Raw genomic sequence first — 21,538 nt, forward strand, 5'->3', positions numbered from 1 at the left:
ACAAACCCTAAGTATCAACGGTGGATCGAAGAAACCAAAATGATAAACCACTCCTTTACGAGCCATGATGAAATTTGGTATGTAGACTCAGTGAACTGATTCTGTGACTGAATACTTTGGTCTATAATTGATTTGACAGGATATTTACTAATTTGTTTCAATTGGCGTTACGTTGACAGCATGATGGCTTTTACTGTCTATTGTTCAAAATGTAATTACAATCAGATCACGTAATTATAAGAGAAGGCTTGGTTCGTTTATTTACCGTATTTGACGTATAATGAACACGTGCTTATCCTTTGAATTCTTGTGTTCTTGTATAGATCGGATATTGCGAAGTAGGACAATATCTGACGTACATGTATTATGAACTAAAGGGTACACTTACTGATATGAGAGAGGGTAGGGGAAAGAGAGAGAGAGAGAGAGAGAGAGAGAGAGAGAGAGAGAGAGAGAGAGAGAGAGAGAGAGAGAGAGAGAGAGAGAGAGAGAGAGAGAGAATGAGACATATATATATATATATATATATATATATACCGGCTATAACTATGCATATAGGTCAAAGGTTAATATACTCAAAAAAGAGAGAATGCTGTTTGATGTCCTTCCTTCTTAATACAATCTTTGATAACCACTTTCAATAGTATTTTGTCTTCTAAATAACAGCACAGTGTAGATTATTTAAAATCTCATCAAACGGTTTCGTGGGCGTGATTTACTACGAGTCGATTTCTGAAATCATAAGCTTTGACTGCCATGGCCATTTGTAAACTGAATGAGCACTAATACCCCTTTTATAAAATGACAGGCAGGGTCATGTAGGGTAGATTGTTTATACATGCAACGCGGGTAATGTATTGACAGTAAACAATGGACGTACCGGAAGACAATGAAAAATCATGTGTATTTCATGAAATCTGAAAACGTAGGTAATATAAAGTCAACCAACCATATTATTGCATTCAAATTAAAGGGTACCATCCCTTGTTTCTCATTGGATTACCTTTCGCGGCATTAATTGGATGTAAACGAATGCCTACTTACATGGTGTAATAGCCACCATACTATACAACGGATCGATACCAGTAACAATAGGGTGAACACACTTAAGACACTGTCACCTGTATATAATTTTGGTATCTATTAAATTAACTCAGAATTTAGATTAATTAGTGTATGAAATAAAACTCACCATTTTGTCACATTTCAATCGACCACTACACTGTCATCGCATGATTTTTAAACAGGATTATTACTTAGGCGTTTGAGTTTTGGCTTTGGGCCAATGTCTCCAAAAGACTGTGCCGATATTTGCTGGCTACACACCCACGTCACCATTCAGTGTGTGGTTTTGTTGTGACAAGCTCATAGAATGGATAAACAAAAGAATAGGGTGAAATATTTAATACTTTCAAAGTATTGAGACTTCTTGTATTCAACATATGTCAAACTGTCTATTTCAAATAAAGTCTGACAGGATTTTAGGAATACAGTCTTGGAAATAATCATATATAGATCTAGATTTAAAGCCATGTACTGGTTGACACCCCCTGTGATACAAATAGTATTGACCGTTTTGTTGTGACGACAGAGGACGCATGGTACTCGAGGTTGAGGGGGCTTTTCACCAATCTCACCTAGCTGTATGCATGAGCAGGTATTTCTACACATTTAATGACCGAGGGCCATTGTAAATCCGTACGGTGTAACCAGACTGGAATTTATGTACATCGCCCGCTAAAAGCCAAAGCATTTATGGCACATCGTTGGCATATATGGACAAGTTGGCCAATGTGAAATTTGGGTACGTATTTATTTCAATAATTTGTCAAAACCAGGTGAGTTTGACTTGGTGACTTTAATGTCTTCAGCGACTACAGCACTATACGATAACGACTAGCCGCAACTGACAATATTGGTATAGGATATACTACACTATTGCACACTGCAATACGTTTGTTGTCATGTGGCGTACGTAGGACCAATACATTGTCTAAGTTATGTGGCACGGCGACAAACACCAACGTTTTCACGGCCGTGATCATATGCTTTAGCTACAGGGTAGTTTTAAGCATGAAAGTAGCCGGTAGGGAAGTCCTTCCTACCTCCATGTTTTGAGTATCCCTTATCATAGCATAGACGTATAACATTGTTGACAAACACGAGATGCCCGTGTGTAGGCCACATAAACAGTTATACGGCACAGAGAAGGGTGCGTGCACGTCGCGATACGTTCAACCATAGACAGTACACGAAATGCGTACATGGCCTATGGTTTAAGCATGGACGTGTCACCCACATATTGTTTCTTCGCGTGTTATTGATTACCAGTGCCATTCAGATGTATAGCGTTTTATTTTAAATTTTGAGCGGGGACCTCTTTACATTGCCGTTGACAATGTTATGTAAAGGACATTCCGGAAACAAACATGCGATTCTCCCGGGAGAGCAATTTGTAGTTACATGCAACTGAAGCATTTGTCACTCAGGAATTGGTGTTTGCTCTGTCTTGTGATTTTAACTGGTACAATTATGATTGTAGCTAGAATCATAGACTTACTTGTCTGTGGTAGAATCGATGAAAAATGGAGATAAATGACTCATTCCTTCCGAAGACAATGTACATTTCAATCGTATTATAATGTACTAATAGTATTCTGCTACTACACCTTTTAACAGATAACAACAGACGTATATGGTGCTACGGCAATATAATGTTGACAGCTCTTCCGCGCTGAATATATGAAAAATATTAAATTACGTAACAAATCATAAAAAAATGTTATTACGACAGAAAGCAATTTTTATTGCTACGTAATTAATATGGCAGTGATAACTCGATTATTGCGTAGATTATAACATTATATTGACGAAATAATGTCAGAAGTATATATATCATATTCGGACACAGAAGCTCAGAATATATATTCTGTTGACAGACATGATTTTATCGATTCTTCACCGTTTTACTTAACAACATATATTATATGAATGGAGCGTGACAGGAACTCAAGTGTTGTTGACGTGCTACTTGTCAGGGCGCCATAATGACACATAGCTACCACGTGATAATAGTCAACATTTCAAGTGAATTCATAATTGCGGTTAGGCGTTGTTTTTTTTCCTTAAAAAATGTACTTGTTTTCAGACAAAATACTCAGATTGGCCGTAACTGTGATGGTAGGCAAAACAGATATGACGAGTAAAAGACACGTTATCAACCAATCTAGTTGATGTTGTATTGTGATTATGCTGTTGCCATAGTAACAGAACAACTTGGTCACGTGATATAGAAATGTACATAGAAGTAAGTTGTACCACGATTAGTGCTATAAAGAAGTCAATATATTTCATAAATTAAATGTTTAGGACAATATAGGAACACAGGAAAATCATATATTAATATCAAAACCAAGTGAAATTTTCGAATAGTAGTTTAAGTAGAGAAATTAGCAGTGACACGATATATGAATGAAATCGTACACAAAGTTGAAAAACAACCTAGAAAATAAGAAAAATAAATGTAGTATTATATTAAGAGAAATAGGCAAACTTAGTATAATCGGACATGTTTGCTAACATGACATGTGTATAATTTATTTCATAGAGATCTAGTTCGCTAGCAATGTAAGTATATACCTGATGACCGATTGAAGGAAACAAAACAGTAAGACATTAGTCTATTAGCATTGCTGTAAAATAAACGAGCAGGAACGTGATACGGGATTAAACTATTATTCGAAGTTAAGTTCAACGTAACTTTATCGACACCATTTGTGATCACCACATACAATGATATTGCATTATATATATATATATATATATATATATATATATATATATATATATATATATATATATACACATATATATAGTTTTGGTAGTTCTGGAACTCTTTCTTGGTTGTAACTCGGAGTTTCACGCATAGTGCGATCATCAGACAACTGTACTATGCGTGAAACTCCGAGTTAAAACCAAGAAAGAGTTCCAGTACTACCAAAAACTATTGCGCTCTGCCACTGCGGTATAGAGCACTGTCTTAGCAGATTGATACTCACCGAGTTATATATATATATATATATATATATATATATATATATATATATATATATATATATATATATATATATATATATATATATATATATATATATATATATATATATATATATATAATCGCAGCGTGTCGACCCGACTCAGCTAGCGTCACTTGGTGTGAGATTCGCCTGGTAGTTATTATATTAGAATTGATACTTTGTATAAAACAATCATTCAGCCCAGCAGTACCGTCGTGTATACAAAAAAAACACGACGGCGTTAAAAAAATATTAACTACTATAGTTCAGCAACAAAAAAGACACAAAATTTACCTTTCCACAGCTAAGAAATCATAATGAAATACTTTGAATGTGAAAGACACCTAATATTTAGGCCTAAAAAAATAATTGTTTGGTTCCGATTGTACCCGATCCCATCTAGTTATTCACTGCCGACCCGGAACTTTTTATTACGTATTCGATAAAAAAAAAATTAAAATCGCAAAAAAAAGAGTGAAGTCTCACGAAAAATAGTGGATGCGGAAACTGACATCAACTTAAAAAGACGATATAAAGATAGGAAGAAATAAATAACACAGAGACCATTGGAAAACAATGGAAAACCTGAACTAGACAGTCACACATGAAACAAAATAATTTAAAAAAAATAAAAAATCTGCCTACCCCACCTACTCTAAAATGGAGCGTAATGGGAACCACACAATTTTGTTTATTAGGCCTAGTCAATCAAAATGTCATTTGACAGTATAGTGAACAGTAAGCTTCAATGTGAACTTCAACTCTCAGTGTTTTAGTGTCTGATTTAAATCGTCAAATTGTTATTTCAACAACGGAATGTTGCACTTCTACGTTAGAGGCCTGTATTGTCCTCATAAAGTCAAAGTGTGCGATAAGCTGCACCAATACAAATAGAACGTTATTTTCAGTGACGACAACAACCCATAGGGTCACGTAAGGTGAGGATCTCTCTCGTCCATGTAGTGCGCCCTCTATTATCCACATCTTTTCATATTGGGCTAGATCGTTGTGAACTATTTCTCTTCGCTGTCAGTCCCAAAAAAGTGTACTACCCAGTATTTCTGTCAACAGTGTCCTCATTGGACAATACAAGTACACGTCGGACCGTCACTTATCTGCTGACGGATTTTGTTTTAAAATTTGTTGACAGACACTTTACAACATTAACGTTAATCTTTCACTTACTTGCTGATGTTAAATTACTTCAAATTTGCCGCGGAAAACTAACTTCCAAATATTTTCAAATCAATTAGAAGAGTTTCTTGAAATGATTTTATTTTCATTTAAAAATCTTGGTTGCATTGGAAGAAAGAATTCGGTAATTAATGAAACATTATAATAAAGATAAAATATGGAACAAAGTAATGTTAATATGAATTTAAAATGTGGATTCCCTCGAAATACTACAAATAAATAGTTAAAAATAATCTCTTTGTCTTTGTTTTATTTCCAACAACAACAACAACAACAACAACAACAACAACAACAACAACAACAACAACAACAACAACAACAACAACAACAACTAAGTACCAAGTTACTGTTAACAGATTCGAAACTTTAGCCAGGGCGCAGTAAGTTGATACACACTGCAGTATACCGGACTATTAAGTCTAGTAGACGTAGCGTGTTGCTACGGTCCTTTTGCAGTATCGATTTCTATTCAGATGTCAGTTGGAATTAATATAACACCATTACTAGCATATGACGGATAACACACGATCGACACGGTAGTGGAGTTTGCTTGAGTTCCATACCAGTAGCTGGAATAATTGTAAAGCAGTTTTGGTTTTCGTCATAATTTTCTTCCCTTTTTTGCAATGTAGTTTTCCAGTTTCTTGCGATTATCTTTTTCTTTTTTTATCTGTCGACGTTTGCGCAGTTCGTCAGTATCATAAAAAAATTAACAGGGCGAAAAATTGCTGCGTTTACTGCAGTTACGAATTTTATTTCATTAAAGTGTCAGAAGAATACGAAAATTTGAAACAACATTTTTTGTGACATTGATGCATTTTTCTAACTGAAAACAAATTGCATTCCTTCAATTGTAGTCTTCCGCGTAACCTAATGCAGTGGTCTGAGCATTAACGGGCATTACATACATGATGTCGTCGTGACATGACATCACTCACAACCGTCTTGATGAGAAATCATCATGACCGAGACAATACACATCAATAAAAATTGACGATAAAGATCAATAAAAATTGGCCATTGTACTTTTCCTAGGCCCTTATAGCATGTTTACATTGCGATTTTTTATTTTGTTTCGCTGTCTCACTAACCACATCGTGACGGATCTGTGATCTTGTTTCGCACTACGCAAAAAACAGAAACAACTTGAGACCCTTGATTTGTTGGAAAGTTTTAATATTTACCATGTAGGTCGTATATATAATGGGACCCTCCTTACTAACTCCATGGTTTTACGTATACCATCAGCAATAGATATATATATATATATATAAAACTTGTTGGCTAATAATACTTTCTTATACTTGTTTGTGGTATAAATTGAATTTTATAAATAGAACACCAAAAATACAAAACGACAACAACAACACGAGTTCAAACATCGTATGGCAAAACACTTTCACTTCAATTCTCTATGAACACTGCGCAACTAGCAGCCCACTTTTATGTGTCAGTAAATATCACGTATCGTAGTCCCTCTATAGAACCACTGTGCACGTACGTATGTACTGTTTGTTGTCAATGGCAATATTGGTTCTATTCTTCTGAACCTTGGCCTGGACTTATGCGACAAAATTAGGGACACAACAGAGGTTGACACACTACACACTTCAAAGACTTTTGAGCCTTTGAGTACTCACCCATCTTAGGAGAATGGTTTCTTCCACATGTGGGCGTAACTTTGAGTTTGACATTTATAGTTTGTATATTCAAAATAATTACGTTAAATTATATTGTGTATCTTTCATTTATAGTTAAAATATTTAAAACCAATATGCTAAAGAGTAATTAGTTATTCAGTGTGGCTATAAGAAAGGGCGTAATCATACTTATTTTGTATCATTAATGAAAAATTACCGCTCCGGTTTCGACGAACTTTGTACTACAAATCCATATATATCGTCATTTATGAAGGGCCAAATTTACATACAAAATGTTGTCTCTTTTCACAAATAGCAACGGCCATGGTGTGAATCTATGATCTCATTACGCATATTTAACGACTTTCATATTTCGAGTAATTAAGAACTGCATATTCATCAATCAAAACGGCTTCCCGTAAACCAGACAACGGCTGGTATTTATTGAGGGGGGACACTCACAAAGATCTTAGTGAGATTTCACGACCACCTGTAATTACTTTTCCCAGCAAGGTGAGCGCCGTAGCCCCCTATCCGGTAGATGTAGAGACGCCCGACTCAACTGGATCTGCCCCAGATTACCGACTTGGCAGTCGTGAGCAGCTGGTCGACAGTCGTCCTAGCAGTAGAGCTACAGCAAGTGTAGGACAAGTCAACATGAACGACGATTACAGAGAAAGGTTCGAACTTGGAGGAGTTATATCCAACCCAAACAATGAAGACGGTCCTGCCGATGAAGTACCACCACCTGGTGATCTACGACGTGTGGAAAGTGCCGAGATCTTGCATATTTCGTTACACCAGGTAAGTTTTTTTGTTGTTGCGTGACGCACTGTACTACAAGTTACTACTAATGTGTTTTTTATTAGCTCGTTTGTGCCAAGAGGTATAGCTCCCAAAATAATAACAGTTGCGTTCGTGTATCACGTTTACGATGCATGATTTGATTGAAAGCATTGCATTGTAATGTTTGTCGAACCCAGCAGATTCACCTTCACTTTACCTTTAAAAATAAACAAAACCGAAAGTTAATCACATGTAGCATATCTGTCGACAACGAACACGACCTTTTGATAGTGTCTCAGAATATATACAAAGTTTTGATATTAAGAAACGATTACCAAGCTTTCCAAGTACGTGATATAGCAACGCAATCATGTGGTCCGTCGTTATATCTACGTAATATATTCTTGTATATAGTTTCCAATTTCACGGTGATACACCATACACGTACACATGAGTCTAGAACAAGAAATGGGAACGAACTGTTTTGTAGCGTGACTCTAGAGAGATCAGGCCATTAGAAGTAGAATGTCAGACAGCAATGCAGATGAAGGGGTCCGACCGAGGGTTTGGAGCGGAGGCAGATTTACTTGAAAAATACCAGGAAAAAGTGGAGTGCATTCTTTTCCGCATGATTTCAATAGGTACTATGCCACACCCCTGATTTGTATAAAATCAACTGTGATTAGTAATGTTAACACCCAACCAACATTTGATGAATTAATATGAACTTGTCAAAGAGTTGATATGCTGTGATTCTGATGGTAGTATGTAAAAATCTTGAGGCCAAAATCGATATTGACCCATAAAAAGACCAATGTTTCTGAATGTTATCATGTGTGTCAACACGACTCCTTGCTATCTATTGTTTGTAGGCATGTTAGTATCTAATTTACATTTACCTGAATAGGGTGGTGGTGGTGGTGTTCAACAATGTACTCAGACGCAGACAATAAGAGATCATGGGGGTAGTTACCTCTTAGATCTAGAATAGACATTGTGGTATATTGCAAGAAAGCAGTGAGCTATTGCGTGTGGTAATCTAGGACAAACATGTAAGATGTGAATTAACTGTGAATAGAGGAGTCTTCTTCTTGGTCAGATTGTGTAATCCAATTTAAAAATGGCCTACATTTAGGGAGAAACTGTATTTTTGAGCATTGTCAAGATCTGTCGATGAGAAACAGTGTCATCTTAAGATGGTACCATAGTACAAAGTATGCAATTTTTAAAAGTTTTTCACCCAAGTGATGTTACAATTTATTATTGATATCAATCTCCTTGAAATACTTTTGTTGATCTACACATTCAATAATAAAATGAATTTCAGATGATGTGAAAAACTATAATTTATTAACTATAATTTATTTATTCAACTTTACAAGTATCGATTAGTTAAAAAAATATAACTTGATCAGCTCAGTACTCAAATACAAATGTAATAATAAGTGGTTTATTTACCCAAATGTATAAATCTTGCATAAATGGGGAGTCCAGAAATAGCTTACAGCTAGTCTAGCCTGACCCCCGACATTGTACATGTACAATGTGAATGATAACAATGAGAGGGTTTCCTTATCAATGTGATTGAAATACCTATTTGACTGGGAAAAAAAATAAATGTACACACAAAAGTCTTTTTTTACTACATGAAAAGACTATACAACAAACGAAAGCTAAATATTGTTTTAAAGATTTCCTAAGTGGATAATATTCCAGATAATATCAATGCTAGGTTACTAAATGATTACAGTCAAGCCAAGTCTTTTGAGTGAAAATGTTGCCCAGAAACAAAACCATTTTATGATCATAATATGACCATAATATAATCTAGTATAGTATATTTTATTTGACATGCAATAATGTAAAACAAATATAATATGAAGTCAAAAACAACATACAGAAATATAAAAAACAATAAATAGTTATAAATACATATAAACAATCAAGATAATCACAAACCTGGAGAATGACATGTATTCTACTCTTCTAAGATATACATTACATTATCATATATTATCATCTAGTCTAGGGTTTTATTATCCTTTGTATGGTTGCCAAGGTATAATTATATACTACTACCAGTGCAAGCTTTAATATATATATAGTTTTAAGAGGGACTGTATTGTTTCAAGTGGAGGCTGAGTGTTATTGTAGTCCAGTACAACAGTTAGACCTGATACAATGTAGCAACCATTGTTTTGTGAATATTGGTAAATACTTTAAATAATGACTAGAACTACCTGTAACCTGTAACTATCCTTGACTTGAATTTTACATTATCTCTCATGGAACTGAGTCTGAGTACAGTGTATGTCATGTGGTGCAAATCAAAAATGACATATTTCCTCCAGTGGGTATTTCCCTCCCAACAAAGCAAATACATTTATGTAATTTGTATATTTGTTTTACTTGGTGTCAAAGGTCAGGGTATGAATTGAAGTGACTCAATTCTTCCAACATTCCAAGAACAAATGAAATGAATAACTATTTTAAAAATTGTTGAGGATGGGGTGGGGTTGGGGTGGGGGTGGTGGTGTTGTACAAGCTGAACTTCTTGACTTGAATCATTTATCCCTAGGCTAGGATAATTAGATTTTGAACTAGATATGGTTTGATTAATTAACTTAAAAGTACATAAATGTATTCCCAGATAATGAATATTGTAATTAGCATTTAAAGTTATAATGAAATTTAGCTAGATTCATCATACATCAATAGCATATTTTAAAGGATGTACATTGTGTTTGTAAATGTTGTCCACACAGTATAACTATATGGAAGTAACTAAATTTCTTATATATCTGTTCAGTGAGTGTTAATATACCTTACACACTTTAATCACATTTAAAACGACCCTTTATGGGTCCCCACATCATGATTGAAAGATGATGTACATTTGAACATTTAACCTTGGTTACGCATTAGAGTAGTTCATTCAGTCTGTGCTAGATACACATATAATGTATAATAAGCAATGAATTTCAATGGAGTATACCAGGAGAAACACCATAGTTAATACAATTCTATGTAAACATTTAACCATACACTCACATGGTTTGTTTTCCTGCAAAGGTTATAGTACCAGTACTGGCAGTAGTAGTAAAGTGTTACCATCCATTTAAATGTTATGATATCATCCTGTGACTAAAGGTTTTCAGTAGCCCAAATCAGACCACTTCCTTTGCACCTTTGTCTGACCTAATGAAAAACGACCCTGGTCTCTCAACTCAACATTCAAAATATAGAGGAATTTAAAGTCATGGATAGCCTCAGAGTAGACTATCTTCTGACATACACCAAATTAAAGTGACAATATAAAATCCATATTCCATATTTTCACATGCTTAAACTACTCGGGCATACATCAAGGTTTTTGTAAGTTGCAATAGTGGTACCTTAACTGTGTTTAGAAGTTTATTAAAGCATAAGCTTAGCTACTATAAAGATTAGATAGGATTATTTATTTGTTCTGAACCAAATACAAAATAACTCTGTCAGTGTCAAACAACTGTTAATCTTAGCCAAATTTTAATCCTAATCCAACATGGGTCTTTTAGTGCTTCATGGGATCTGTGATATTAATTCTAAAGATTAGCAGTTCAGATTTTTTCACTGGCCTTTGACCAGAGAATAGAACTTATTGGTTTACTGGAGTACCCGTCAGGGATGTATACATGTACATATAGCCAGAAGGTTAGAAAAAATAACTATGTCCGTGGTAAATTTTTCAGCTGAGAAAATTCCAAAATATGAAAAAAATTCTGATACATTGACGATTCTATCGAAATGTTTAAATATTTTTTTTTGAGTTGTTGAAACCTACAAACAATTGTTATGGTAATTTGATTACTGCATCAAACATTTCTCCCAATATATTGAATATCAAACTTGTGTTGAATTTCCTTATCTGTATTGTAAAGCCTTCTTTAATAGCAACCATGGAATTACAGCGGTTTTTGCAAAAATTGTGACTTCAGAGGCTTCCAGCAAGCCCTCAGAATTTAACAGTGATAAATGCCTGAAATGTTTTATCCAATATCTTATCTATTGGTTATCCCTTTATCTTTGCTATCTATGACTGTTATCTAAATGTCATTCAACATTGAGTATTTAGATATGACAAGTCACCTAATGTCAATTCAACAGGGTAGTTCTCAGGGTCAGGACCAATCTGATTAAAATCCGATGTGGTGAAAGCGTCTAAATGCTTTATTTACCACTATTTCTATCGTTTTGTGTCGTTTGTTTTTGTACCGAGTGATCGTCTCCTTCCCACGGTGATCACTCCGAACAAAACAAACGTCACAACACGATGAATAGAGGTAAATAAGGACATCTAGCCGATTTCACCACATCGGATTTTAATCAGATTGGGTCAGGACAGCAGTTTTAAAATGAACATACATGTATGTACAGTCCAGGTCATTATATAGCTATTTACATGGCGTCATTGTAGAAATTCACATAAATTATTGGTCAACCTTGTATGGTGTGCATTTAAATAGTGTCTATTTTTGTCACTTGGCTAGTGCAACCGAATTCAGTGTCCCAGTTGGTGTCAGGTGAGGTGTCACTGTCAGGTGAATACATTGTATTTACATGTACATGCTGATGGTATAGTGTATGTTGTCAGTGTTACTGCAGCAATATTTGAGATTTTGCCAAAATTTCAAAATGGATAAACAGAAAAAACATAAATAGCATTTTCATCAGATTGTGAAAATTAAAGTCTCAGAAACTGTATGAGAAAAAAGCGACTGTCCAACATATGTTTGCTTAATCCTGGAAAGCTGTGAAATTATTACTGAATTTATGATATTATTGTACTTGATTAGAGGAGAAATAAAGTTGCCTCTGTGTTTCACTCATGGAACATTATGTTTTTACACAAAGATAGACACAATTCAACCTGGAGGCTCACAGTAACAGAGACACAACACACACAGCAGGATCCTTTACTTTGGCTTCTGCTGAAACAATTACACATGAACTTAGATGATTTGAATGGCTTCAATATTGTTTACTTTCCAACTGATAATCAACACAGTAACTAGTCCAGTTAGTCTTCTAAAGGTGATCTCTTTCTCTACGATTGTAGAGAATAGACAGTGTACTACATTCCATATTTTTTGTTGAGTCTGGCTCATGCATGGTACAACATGTACATCATATATAATATTGATTATTCCGATACCACATTATTGCAACACATTAAACTACATTAGTTCTTTTTATCATAGACAGTAGACTGTCTATGTTTTTATCTAGCTGAATTCAGTTATGTAATTTACTTTGTTACTCTCACTCAAAACTGCATCTAATTATTAATATAGCCGTCTTCATGTAAAACAGATCGAACGTGTACCACATACAACTACAATACTGCAAAATAAATGAAGTGTCATTAATGATGTGGAAAATCATTTAATAATTACAAAGTTTTATCAAATTACATATTACCCCAGGTAGACTAGTGCAAATTGAAATGGATATACACCTGGGTGTACTTTGAATTTTCATGACACATGCATTATAAGTATTCACCACATTGTTCCTTACAATGTACATATGTTGTTAATGTTGTCATAGTGATGAATGGCAAAACAGATGTAGGAAAGTACATCCTATTTTTGTATACTGTGGTCATGAAAACATGATGTACACTGTACAGCATGTTGCAGGTTACTGTTCACTGTCTCTGTTTGGTGTAGTCATACAGAAATGAATAACAATTGTGTACTACACACTTAAAGCATTTCTTGCTAAAAGAAATGTAAACTATTCTTGAAATGTACTGTAACTAGATGCAGACAACTGAAGCCAATGTTTTAATGTGTGAATGTTGGTACATTAGTTCATTTCACTTTGACAAAAAGTACACTTTGATAAATTTATATACATGTATACAAATGTAGTGACAGTCAGGTAATGAGAAACATAGAAATTACTAGGTCTGCCCTTATGTACAAATGTATAGTTCTTTAGTACATGTATGTACTATCTGAGCATGGTTGATTGCAGTGCATCCATGTACATACTAGTAAATGTAATAAGGCTGCCCTTAGTACTAGAGTGCATATTATTCAGTGAAAACACCAAGGTAGACCTGGAATGCAAGTAGCAATAAAAACACTGACAACTTTATTACTGATTTCCATGGCACATCTATAAATCCATCTACCAGTACAAGTACACAAGCCTTGCTATTTTAAGTCTATTGGGGTGTTACCAATCCGTACAACAGTGATCACCAGTCAGAGTCTAAAACTGACGACAACCAGCTAGTTTAGAGTTTATTTTACACATCTTGAGGGATACTCAATTGTACAACCAATCATGAGTTTCAAAAATGAACCTGCTATCAATATCCTTATGAATCCTATGGAAAGAAAAGAAGATGAGTGGAATTAATTACGTCGACGGAAACTGGTGAAGCGTTTGTTTTACAAGGTGACATGTTATAGCTGTTTTCAGTGTGGTTACAGTAGTATGCATGGTATCAGTGTGAATTTAAAATCATGTTCTGGTATGAGATGATTTCTCAAATGTATACATACATACATGTATGCTCAGCTGTACAATCTTGTATACATTTTCGTGTATGTAGCATCACTTTTAAAGCCCACCAAAACTGTGGAAACTAGTCTATATTTTCCTTAGTTACACTCCTTAACAAAAGACGAAGTCATGACTCATATCAGCAGATACAATGTACATGTAGTTGTAATTTAGAACACTGTTTAATTTTATATGATTTATAAGTGTACGCATTCATGTGTGTCATTCACCTTGTCAATACCTTAAAAGTCTTTGGTAAGAGTTACAGACCATTTTTGTAAAGTACAGTTAGTACAAAGTGTAGATTCTGCTTTTGTTTCACAGGTGTTCAGTGGGTTCCCTACATTTGTAACCTAGAGGTTATCCAAGGCTTAAAATCTCCAGATCTTTTTTCATTCAGTGCCACTGATAGCCTCTAGATTACTGAGTTCTCCACTTACTTATTAGGCCAAAGACTTGTCTTTGGCTTTCAAATGTAGCAATCCTCTGTGATCATTAGATTTGAAAACCAACAACAGAGTCTCCAGGATACCCACCTACATGTATCATTGTATCGTATGCGAAATGGAAACCTGTACATGTATTACAAATTTCCACCTTCTGTTGCCAGGGTTCACAGACTGTAACAAAACACTTATAGACATATTTACATGTAGTACATGTATGCATTAACAAACATGTAATTTTCCATTACCTTCATTGTAAATGTTTGCATTGAAATTTTTCCCCCACAGAAAATTGATTAAAATCAAATTGATTCTAGTAGATGTTGGCTTTTGATATTTCAAATATTAACTGTAAAAATCACACCTGAGTAATTACAAACAGTATTCAGTGGTTTAGAAATTATTATAAATCGATCATACCATGATACAGCTATGGAACTGAATATATATTTGTTAGAGTTCAAATCAGATATTCAAATTAATGTTATAAAAATCACTTGAGAGTACAGTATTCACAGAAGTCAATGGTTTCAAAACTGTTATGAATTATGTGTACAATTGTGTAATTTTGGTACTAAATTACATAACAAAGCATTTGTGAATGTGAACAGATGTGATGTATTAACACTAATAGGTGGTTTATGAAATGAGCAACCATAAAACCTTGATTAACCTATTCTTACTACAAAACGTACAATGTTAATATTTTGATGCATGATCCAGTGCTATGAAAAATCTGTTGAGTCTTTAGCACAGTTGATTGCATTGGAGGAGTTTTCTTGACATTTTAAATTTAAAGATATTTAACAATCGTTTTTACTTGTATGTGTTGTGAAATGACCTACATTTGTGAGTGTATTTGTATATGTTACAGAGTTAACAATGCTACAAGTATGAACATGTCACATGTCAAAACTTGTCTGATAAGTTACTGTCTGTCACTCTAGCCACAATTACTTCTATGAAAACTTTGAACTGAGGAAAAATGTTCATATTATAGGCAATTATAATTCAGATAAATAGAGTACCTATCAGCTATGAATCAGGTGATTTCCAGAAGATACTTAAACACATACATTTGTAATAAACAATATTGTGTTTTAGTGTTTGGTACATACAACGTACATGTATGTTTTGTTTTTCAATGAATCATGTACAGTGTACATAAATATAACACATATGTACATTTAAAAATGATGTATGTCACCTGCATGTAAAATCAATAGATATACAAATAGCCTTTTCTAAGGTCATTGCCATAACAACAGAGATAAACAACTTATTATTCAAAGTGAAATTAATGATCACCTTCTCCTGTTTCGGTTACAACCGAAACATAATACTATGCCAATTGTCAATCTCATGTAAGGCCAAAAAAAAAGAATTGTTTCTGGTCAGCATGTGCATTCCATCACTTAAATCCCCTCGTGTCGGTCTTTGTTTGTGTGTGTGTGTGTGGGGAGGGGGGGGGGGGGGAGGATGGGGGGTGGATGTGTGTGTGTGTGTGTGTGTGTGTGTGTGTGTGTGTGTGTGTGTGTGTGTGTGTGTGTGTGTGTCTCCAGTCCATGCAGTCTGTATATCCGGGGGAGAAACACAAAAAATGAAGTGAAGGCAACTGCAGAGCCAATCATGAACAAGCAAATGACATCTGCCCCACAAACACACTTGCTCTAAAGTACTAAATGAATAGAATAGTAACTGCCATACAATGCAAATAGTAGATTGAGTTACAGGTTTGTTGAGAATAAAAAAACAATCACATCACTTTAGGCAAATTGTCCTGACCAGAAACGATTTATTTTTTTCCTAAATGGTGAAAAAAATATGAGGTTTGATATATATAAAATGTAGTTACACTTAGCTTTCAATTGTCAGTAGTATGCTTGCTTCTTATTAGGAATCTGAAGAATGTCAGCCTACATGTATAAAAAAAATGTATGCCCTAGGGTGGTGTTATTATTAGTGGAAGCAAACTACAACATTCTTGAGACATCTATGTATAAAAGTACATGTGCAGGCAATGTTAATTGATTTTAATATAATCTTGTGTTTGAGTATACAGGCAATACATTTTTGCAGATGTAAAACTAGAAGAGAATGTATAAATAATGTGGTAATGTCAAAAGTATTGACGTAACATTCCCATTGAATATTCAAGATTATTTATCTAAAGGTAATAAGCACTTAGGAATCATGACTATTCAATGTGCATCTAATAAATATGTATGTCTGTTAAGTCCCATGATGCAATGGTGGACCAGTGTGAGAATAATAGAGGTGAAATAGAGTTTCAATTTCATGTTTCTTTGAATCCAAAAATTATGAGATGTGAAGTCATGGAAAAGTTTTATAATCTAGATTCAGGAAAAAAGGGTTGATAAAAGATGATCGAAAACTTCTTTTTCTGGCAGTGACATTTCTCTATTCTGTTCTTATGTAGGCTTCAAGAGATGGTGACGTAGACTTGATGAAGCGTCTCTTGGCCAACATCACATCCAATAAAAAGAAACGAATTAACATGCATGATGATGAAAAGATGAGTCCTCTTCACTTAGCTGCAAGATATAACCACTATCACATCGTTAGACTTCTTGTGGATAATGGTGCAGGTTTGTAAAATCTTACATTTGTATGTAAATTACAATGTATGGTAGATAGTATACTGTCACAGAACCCAACGATACGAGAGTGAAAGTACATGTATGTAACTGTACTCAAGGTATTTGCACAAGTGCTTGCATTGTTTTCTGCGGCTTTACTTTTGTGAACGTAGTGAGTGAAAGAAAACAAGTTACAAACACGAGTGCGAATACCTGACTACCCACACTAGAACTCACTTGGAATGGTGTTTTGTTATTAGTACATATGTTTATCCGAAAGAGCAAATTTCCATATAAAGTCACACTGTATGATCCCACAATTACACGCACAAGGAACGATTGTATCCTCATTTGCATATCATTTGCATGCAGGTATGCTGTTTTGCATAATGTTTTCGGTATTGTACTGCAATGCAAGAAATCGTACATGTAAAATTTCCCTTTATTCTTCTCATCCTAAAACTACAGATATTCACAACAAGGGTGATGACGAAGTTACACCACTTCATTTGTCAGCTCGTTTTAAGAGATCAAGACTTACTGGTGTCAAATCAGAAGTTGAACTGGCCAAGGTGAGTACAAATCACAAGTATATTTCTTTCTTATATCTCTGTTCACCAAGAAATTAATAGAAAAAGATTTACTGTGCACTCGTTGTGAATGAAGTTTGATTCATTTTTGCAATTAAAGTATGTTCCATAAATCATTTGGTACTTCACAAATAACTGTCTGACATTGCAGGGGCCTTGTTCAAATCCCAATTTTTCCAGTATTCCAAGTAATGGCCCAGGGATAATTTTCCAGTATTCCAAGTAATGGCCCAGGGATAATTAATTGTTTTGTCCATGCATATTGTTGTGGAAGGAAATGTGTTGTTCTATTAATGTGCCAATGTCATGTACATGTACATGTATTAATTATGATTTGATGAAATCTTGTCGAGAAAATTACTTGATTTGCTTTATTTAAAAATATTTAAATTTATGCTATATTTGTCTACAGGTTGACCTTCTGTACATGTCACATATGTCCTTATTGGAAACAATAGCTTATAATGTTAACAAATTAAATTTGATATTAAATATAGCAAATAAAGCAAATAACGAAATTCTCTCAATCAGATTTTTTGTCAAATCAATATTCTGTTATTATGTCTAGTGTATGTACACATGTTATTGTATTGTATCAATATGTCCAATATGTAAATGTAGAATGTTATGCCACCATGTAAACAAACTGAAACCCATTCCAACAATACCCACATGTACATGATTGTTTACATATATGTTTATTATGTTATGTCATGTGTCAGATGTCTGTTTCCAACCATTTACTTCATTATTGATAACTGTTGAACAAACAAGACATAACAATACACAAACCTCCAAATAATGAATGAATTAAAATCTTAAAAATGGACCAACAATATATCACTGTAAGCGCAACATAATCTTTGACATTATGAATAAATTAATTAACCTAATTTATTCTTTAATAATAAACAAAATATAGGTATATGTATGTAGGTATAATGTAGAGGAATTCTTATGAATATGGAAAATGAACATTTTATTTCATTTAAATTCAAATACGATTTTACCAGGAGGAAGGTTATGATATAGTAAATAACAGTATTGAAAAAAAATAATGACAGAAAACCACGTATGGTGTTTGATATTAGGACACAAATTGATATCAACAAAGAACAAGAATGTCATATTTTTATAATGAATTCAACAAATTGGCTGTGTCATAATTATATGCACAGTGGGATATCTTTATATAGTAATGTAATAGTTGATTAGGGAGATATGGTGACATAGGTGATATGATAAAATTTGCATTTTTCATTTAAAACAACAATTACCAAAATAATCAAGCAAAAAATAATTTTTGAATAAAAAAAAATAAAAAAATAATTTTGGAATTTCAACATTGAGTGGGAAAAGATGTGTCAAAATTGTATAAACAGTTAAGCATTGGTGTACATTTTGAAATAAAATGCTGAGATAATTGGATGTACCTGCTATATGTATGATAACACTCAGTGAAGTTGTCAGTGTCATGACATCTTAGAGTTCTGGTTAATAAATGTCATCCATCCCTGAGGTAACTCATTTAATTAATTGTGTCACCATAACGCCCAAGACATACTTATTTGAATACTAATAGTTGACTTAGATAGCAATTAAATACCTCCATCGATCAATATCAAAATATCTCTAATTTGATCATTTATACTATATAAACACAACCATAGCATGTCTAAATTGCATCAGATATTTGTTTTTAATTATACCTTATGCAAATTATTTCATTATGCAAATTAATAAACGGTGATATATAAATGGACAAATAATTATTTCTAGGGAGAATTTGTGAATATTATCAGTGTAATTGACAAGAGCATAATGTTAACGACTTAAAACTTGAAGACTCTGATGATATAGTATTATAATGAAAACAGATGTGCAGTGATTGACTGATCTATCTATGTCACAACATCTGGCGCTTCCTCAAAGATCCTCAAAAATTCAATTATCAAGTATAAATTCATCATTTGTTTCAATAGTATTGATCATACCTCATTATCTTATCTAATTTGTTCAAAGAAATTATTCAAATTCTCAAGTTTTAAGTGCTATACTTAATTTCGGCCATTTAAAGTTCCCAATGCTGATTAAATTTAAAAGGTAGAGACCAGGCAGTCTAAATACGTGTATTATAGATTTTAACATTTATAATTTAGAAAGGTTGGCATTGATTTGTGAGAAAGTCCATTATGATACAAATTACTTAATGTATAATTATTTCAGAGTGTTTTATATAGACTACATGATTTTGTTGAAGTATAGATTATTGCTGTATCAGATTAAACCATATGATTTGTTGAGATTTGGAGAAATAATGATGTGATTTCAGTGATACTGGGAGATTGGTAAGATCAATGATTTAACCTTTGACCTCTTACAGCGACAGCAATCATCTGAGGCTAAAGCTCAGTCGGTGGGTACATATTCATTCATTCATTCATTCTTCGAGCACAGCTGAGTTTTCAATTGCACTATGGCAAAACTGCTTCTGTTTAAATAAAATCTTAAGAAAAATTAACATATTAAATATATTGCTTACATTGTGTGCGCATATCTAATTCTGCCAAGTAATCAAATTTTGAACATTTTAATATCAAATTGTGACCATTGCAAGTACAATATGAGTCTAACATCTTCAAATTTTCAAGACACATTGTAGCAACATCAAAAAAACATTACATTTTGCTATGACGAATTTTGATTAAGGAAAAAAAACTTACTTATTCATGTTGCTAATATTAAATACTTGAATCATTAAACATTTTAAAGGAATATTAAGTATGTTTAATATTAAAACTTACTCACATTATAATCATCATCATCATCAACATATCAAAATTGTGGTTTTACATAACATTTTATTTTGTAAAATGGTGTGTCATGTCAAGTATAAGCTGTGTGTGGCTGAATGGTTAAGATTGTGTTATCTGAGTTAAAAGTGTGGAAACTAGTAAATACATATGTGGTAATTAAGCTGGTGTGATAAGTTCTATCTTCCTTCCATTAACTTCCATTAATAAGCTCACATTCCAAGTAACTCTTCCCTGCTTCCTTTCCCATATTTACAAACTTTCTTGTCCTTTCCCATCTTATCCCTACCACCTATAATATTCAATTTAATGTGTTGTGTATTGGGGGAGTGATAATTTAAAAACATGTATTTTAAGGTACAAGCAAACACATGTAAAGCAGTAAAATACAAAGGTGTATACTCTTCTTCGACCTGATATTTTTTACAACTTCATTTACACTTTTCTTCTGGTGATACAACCATTCCAGACATACAAATGAAGTTTTTTTTATGACATCTCAATTTATACAAGCATACAGACCGTGAAGATAATTCATCCCCTATACCTTAAAAAAACACATGACCATCTTTTATATCATGTGTTAGTTGCTAGGTTAATACAATATTTCATACAGCCTTCAGGCATACATATTACATTTTCTGTACTTTCAAAGATGATATTTATATATAGATCCACCTGTATATAAATTATACATAAAATATTTTATAGGAACAATGGTATGATATTTACATTCAGATCTATCTCGTATATTAGATTATGCTTATTAATATTTCATAGAACGAGAAGTGACTTAATGTCTTCAGAATATGAATGATTTGCATGCATAATATAT

The 21,538-nt window shown here is 33.6% G+C and overlaps 1 protein-coding gene across 2 annotated transcripts in view; it reads left to right on the forward strand.

The window, feature by feature from the left end:
• The first annotated feature begins 1,627 nt into the window (after positions 1-1,627).
• Positions 1,628-21,538, forward strand: part of LOC144453972 (transient receptor potential cation channel subfamily A member 1 homolog) — a 45,429-nt gene continuing 25,518 nt past the window's right edge. The window contains exons 1-5 of one of the 2 annotated variants that reach the window (XM_078145345.1): positions 1,628-1,804; positions 7,420-7,714; positions 17,141-17,309; positions 17,769-17,872; positions 20,274-20,306. In XM_078145345.1, coding sequence (XP_078001471.1) covers positions 1,776-1,804; positions 7,420-7,714; positions 17,141-17,309; positions 17,769-17,872; positions 20,274-20,306 — 630 coding nt within the window. In that variant the 5' untranslated portion in view covers positions 1,628-1,775. The remainder of the gene's footprint in view (positions 1,805-7,419; positions 7,715-17,140; positions 17,310-17,768; positions 17,873-20,273; positions 20,307-21,538) is intronic. The other variant, XM_078145346.1, reaches the window with a different exon arrangement.

The sequence above is a fragment of the Glandiceps talaboti genome, chromosome 3 (genome assembly GCF_964340395.1).
Source record: "Glandiceps talaboti chromosome 3, keGlaTala1.1, whole genome shotgun sequence".
Taxonomy (NCBI): Eukaryota; Metazoa; Hemichordata; class Enteropneusta; family Spengelidae; genus Glandiceps; species Glandiceps talaboti.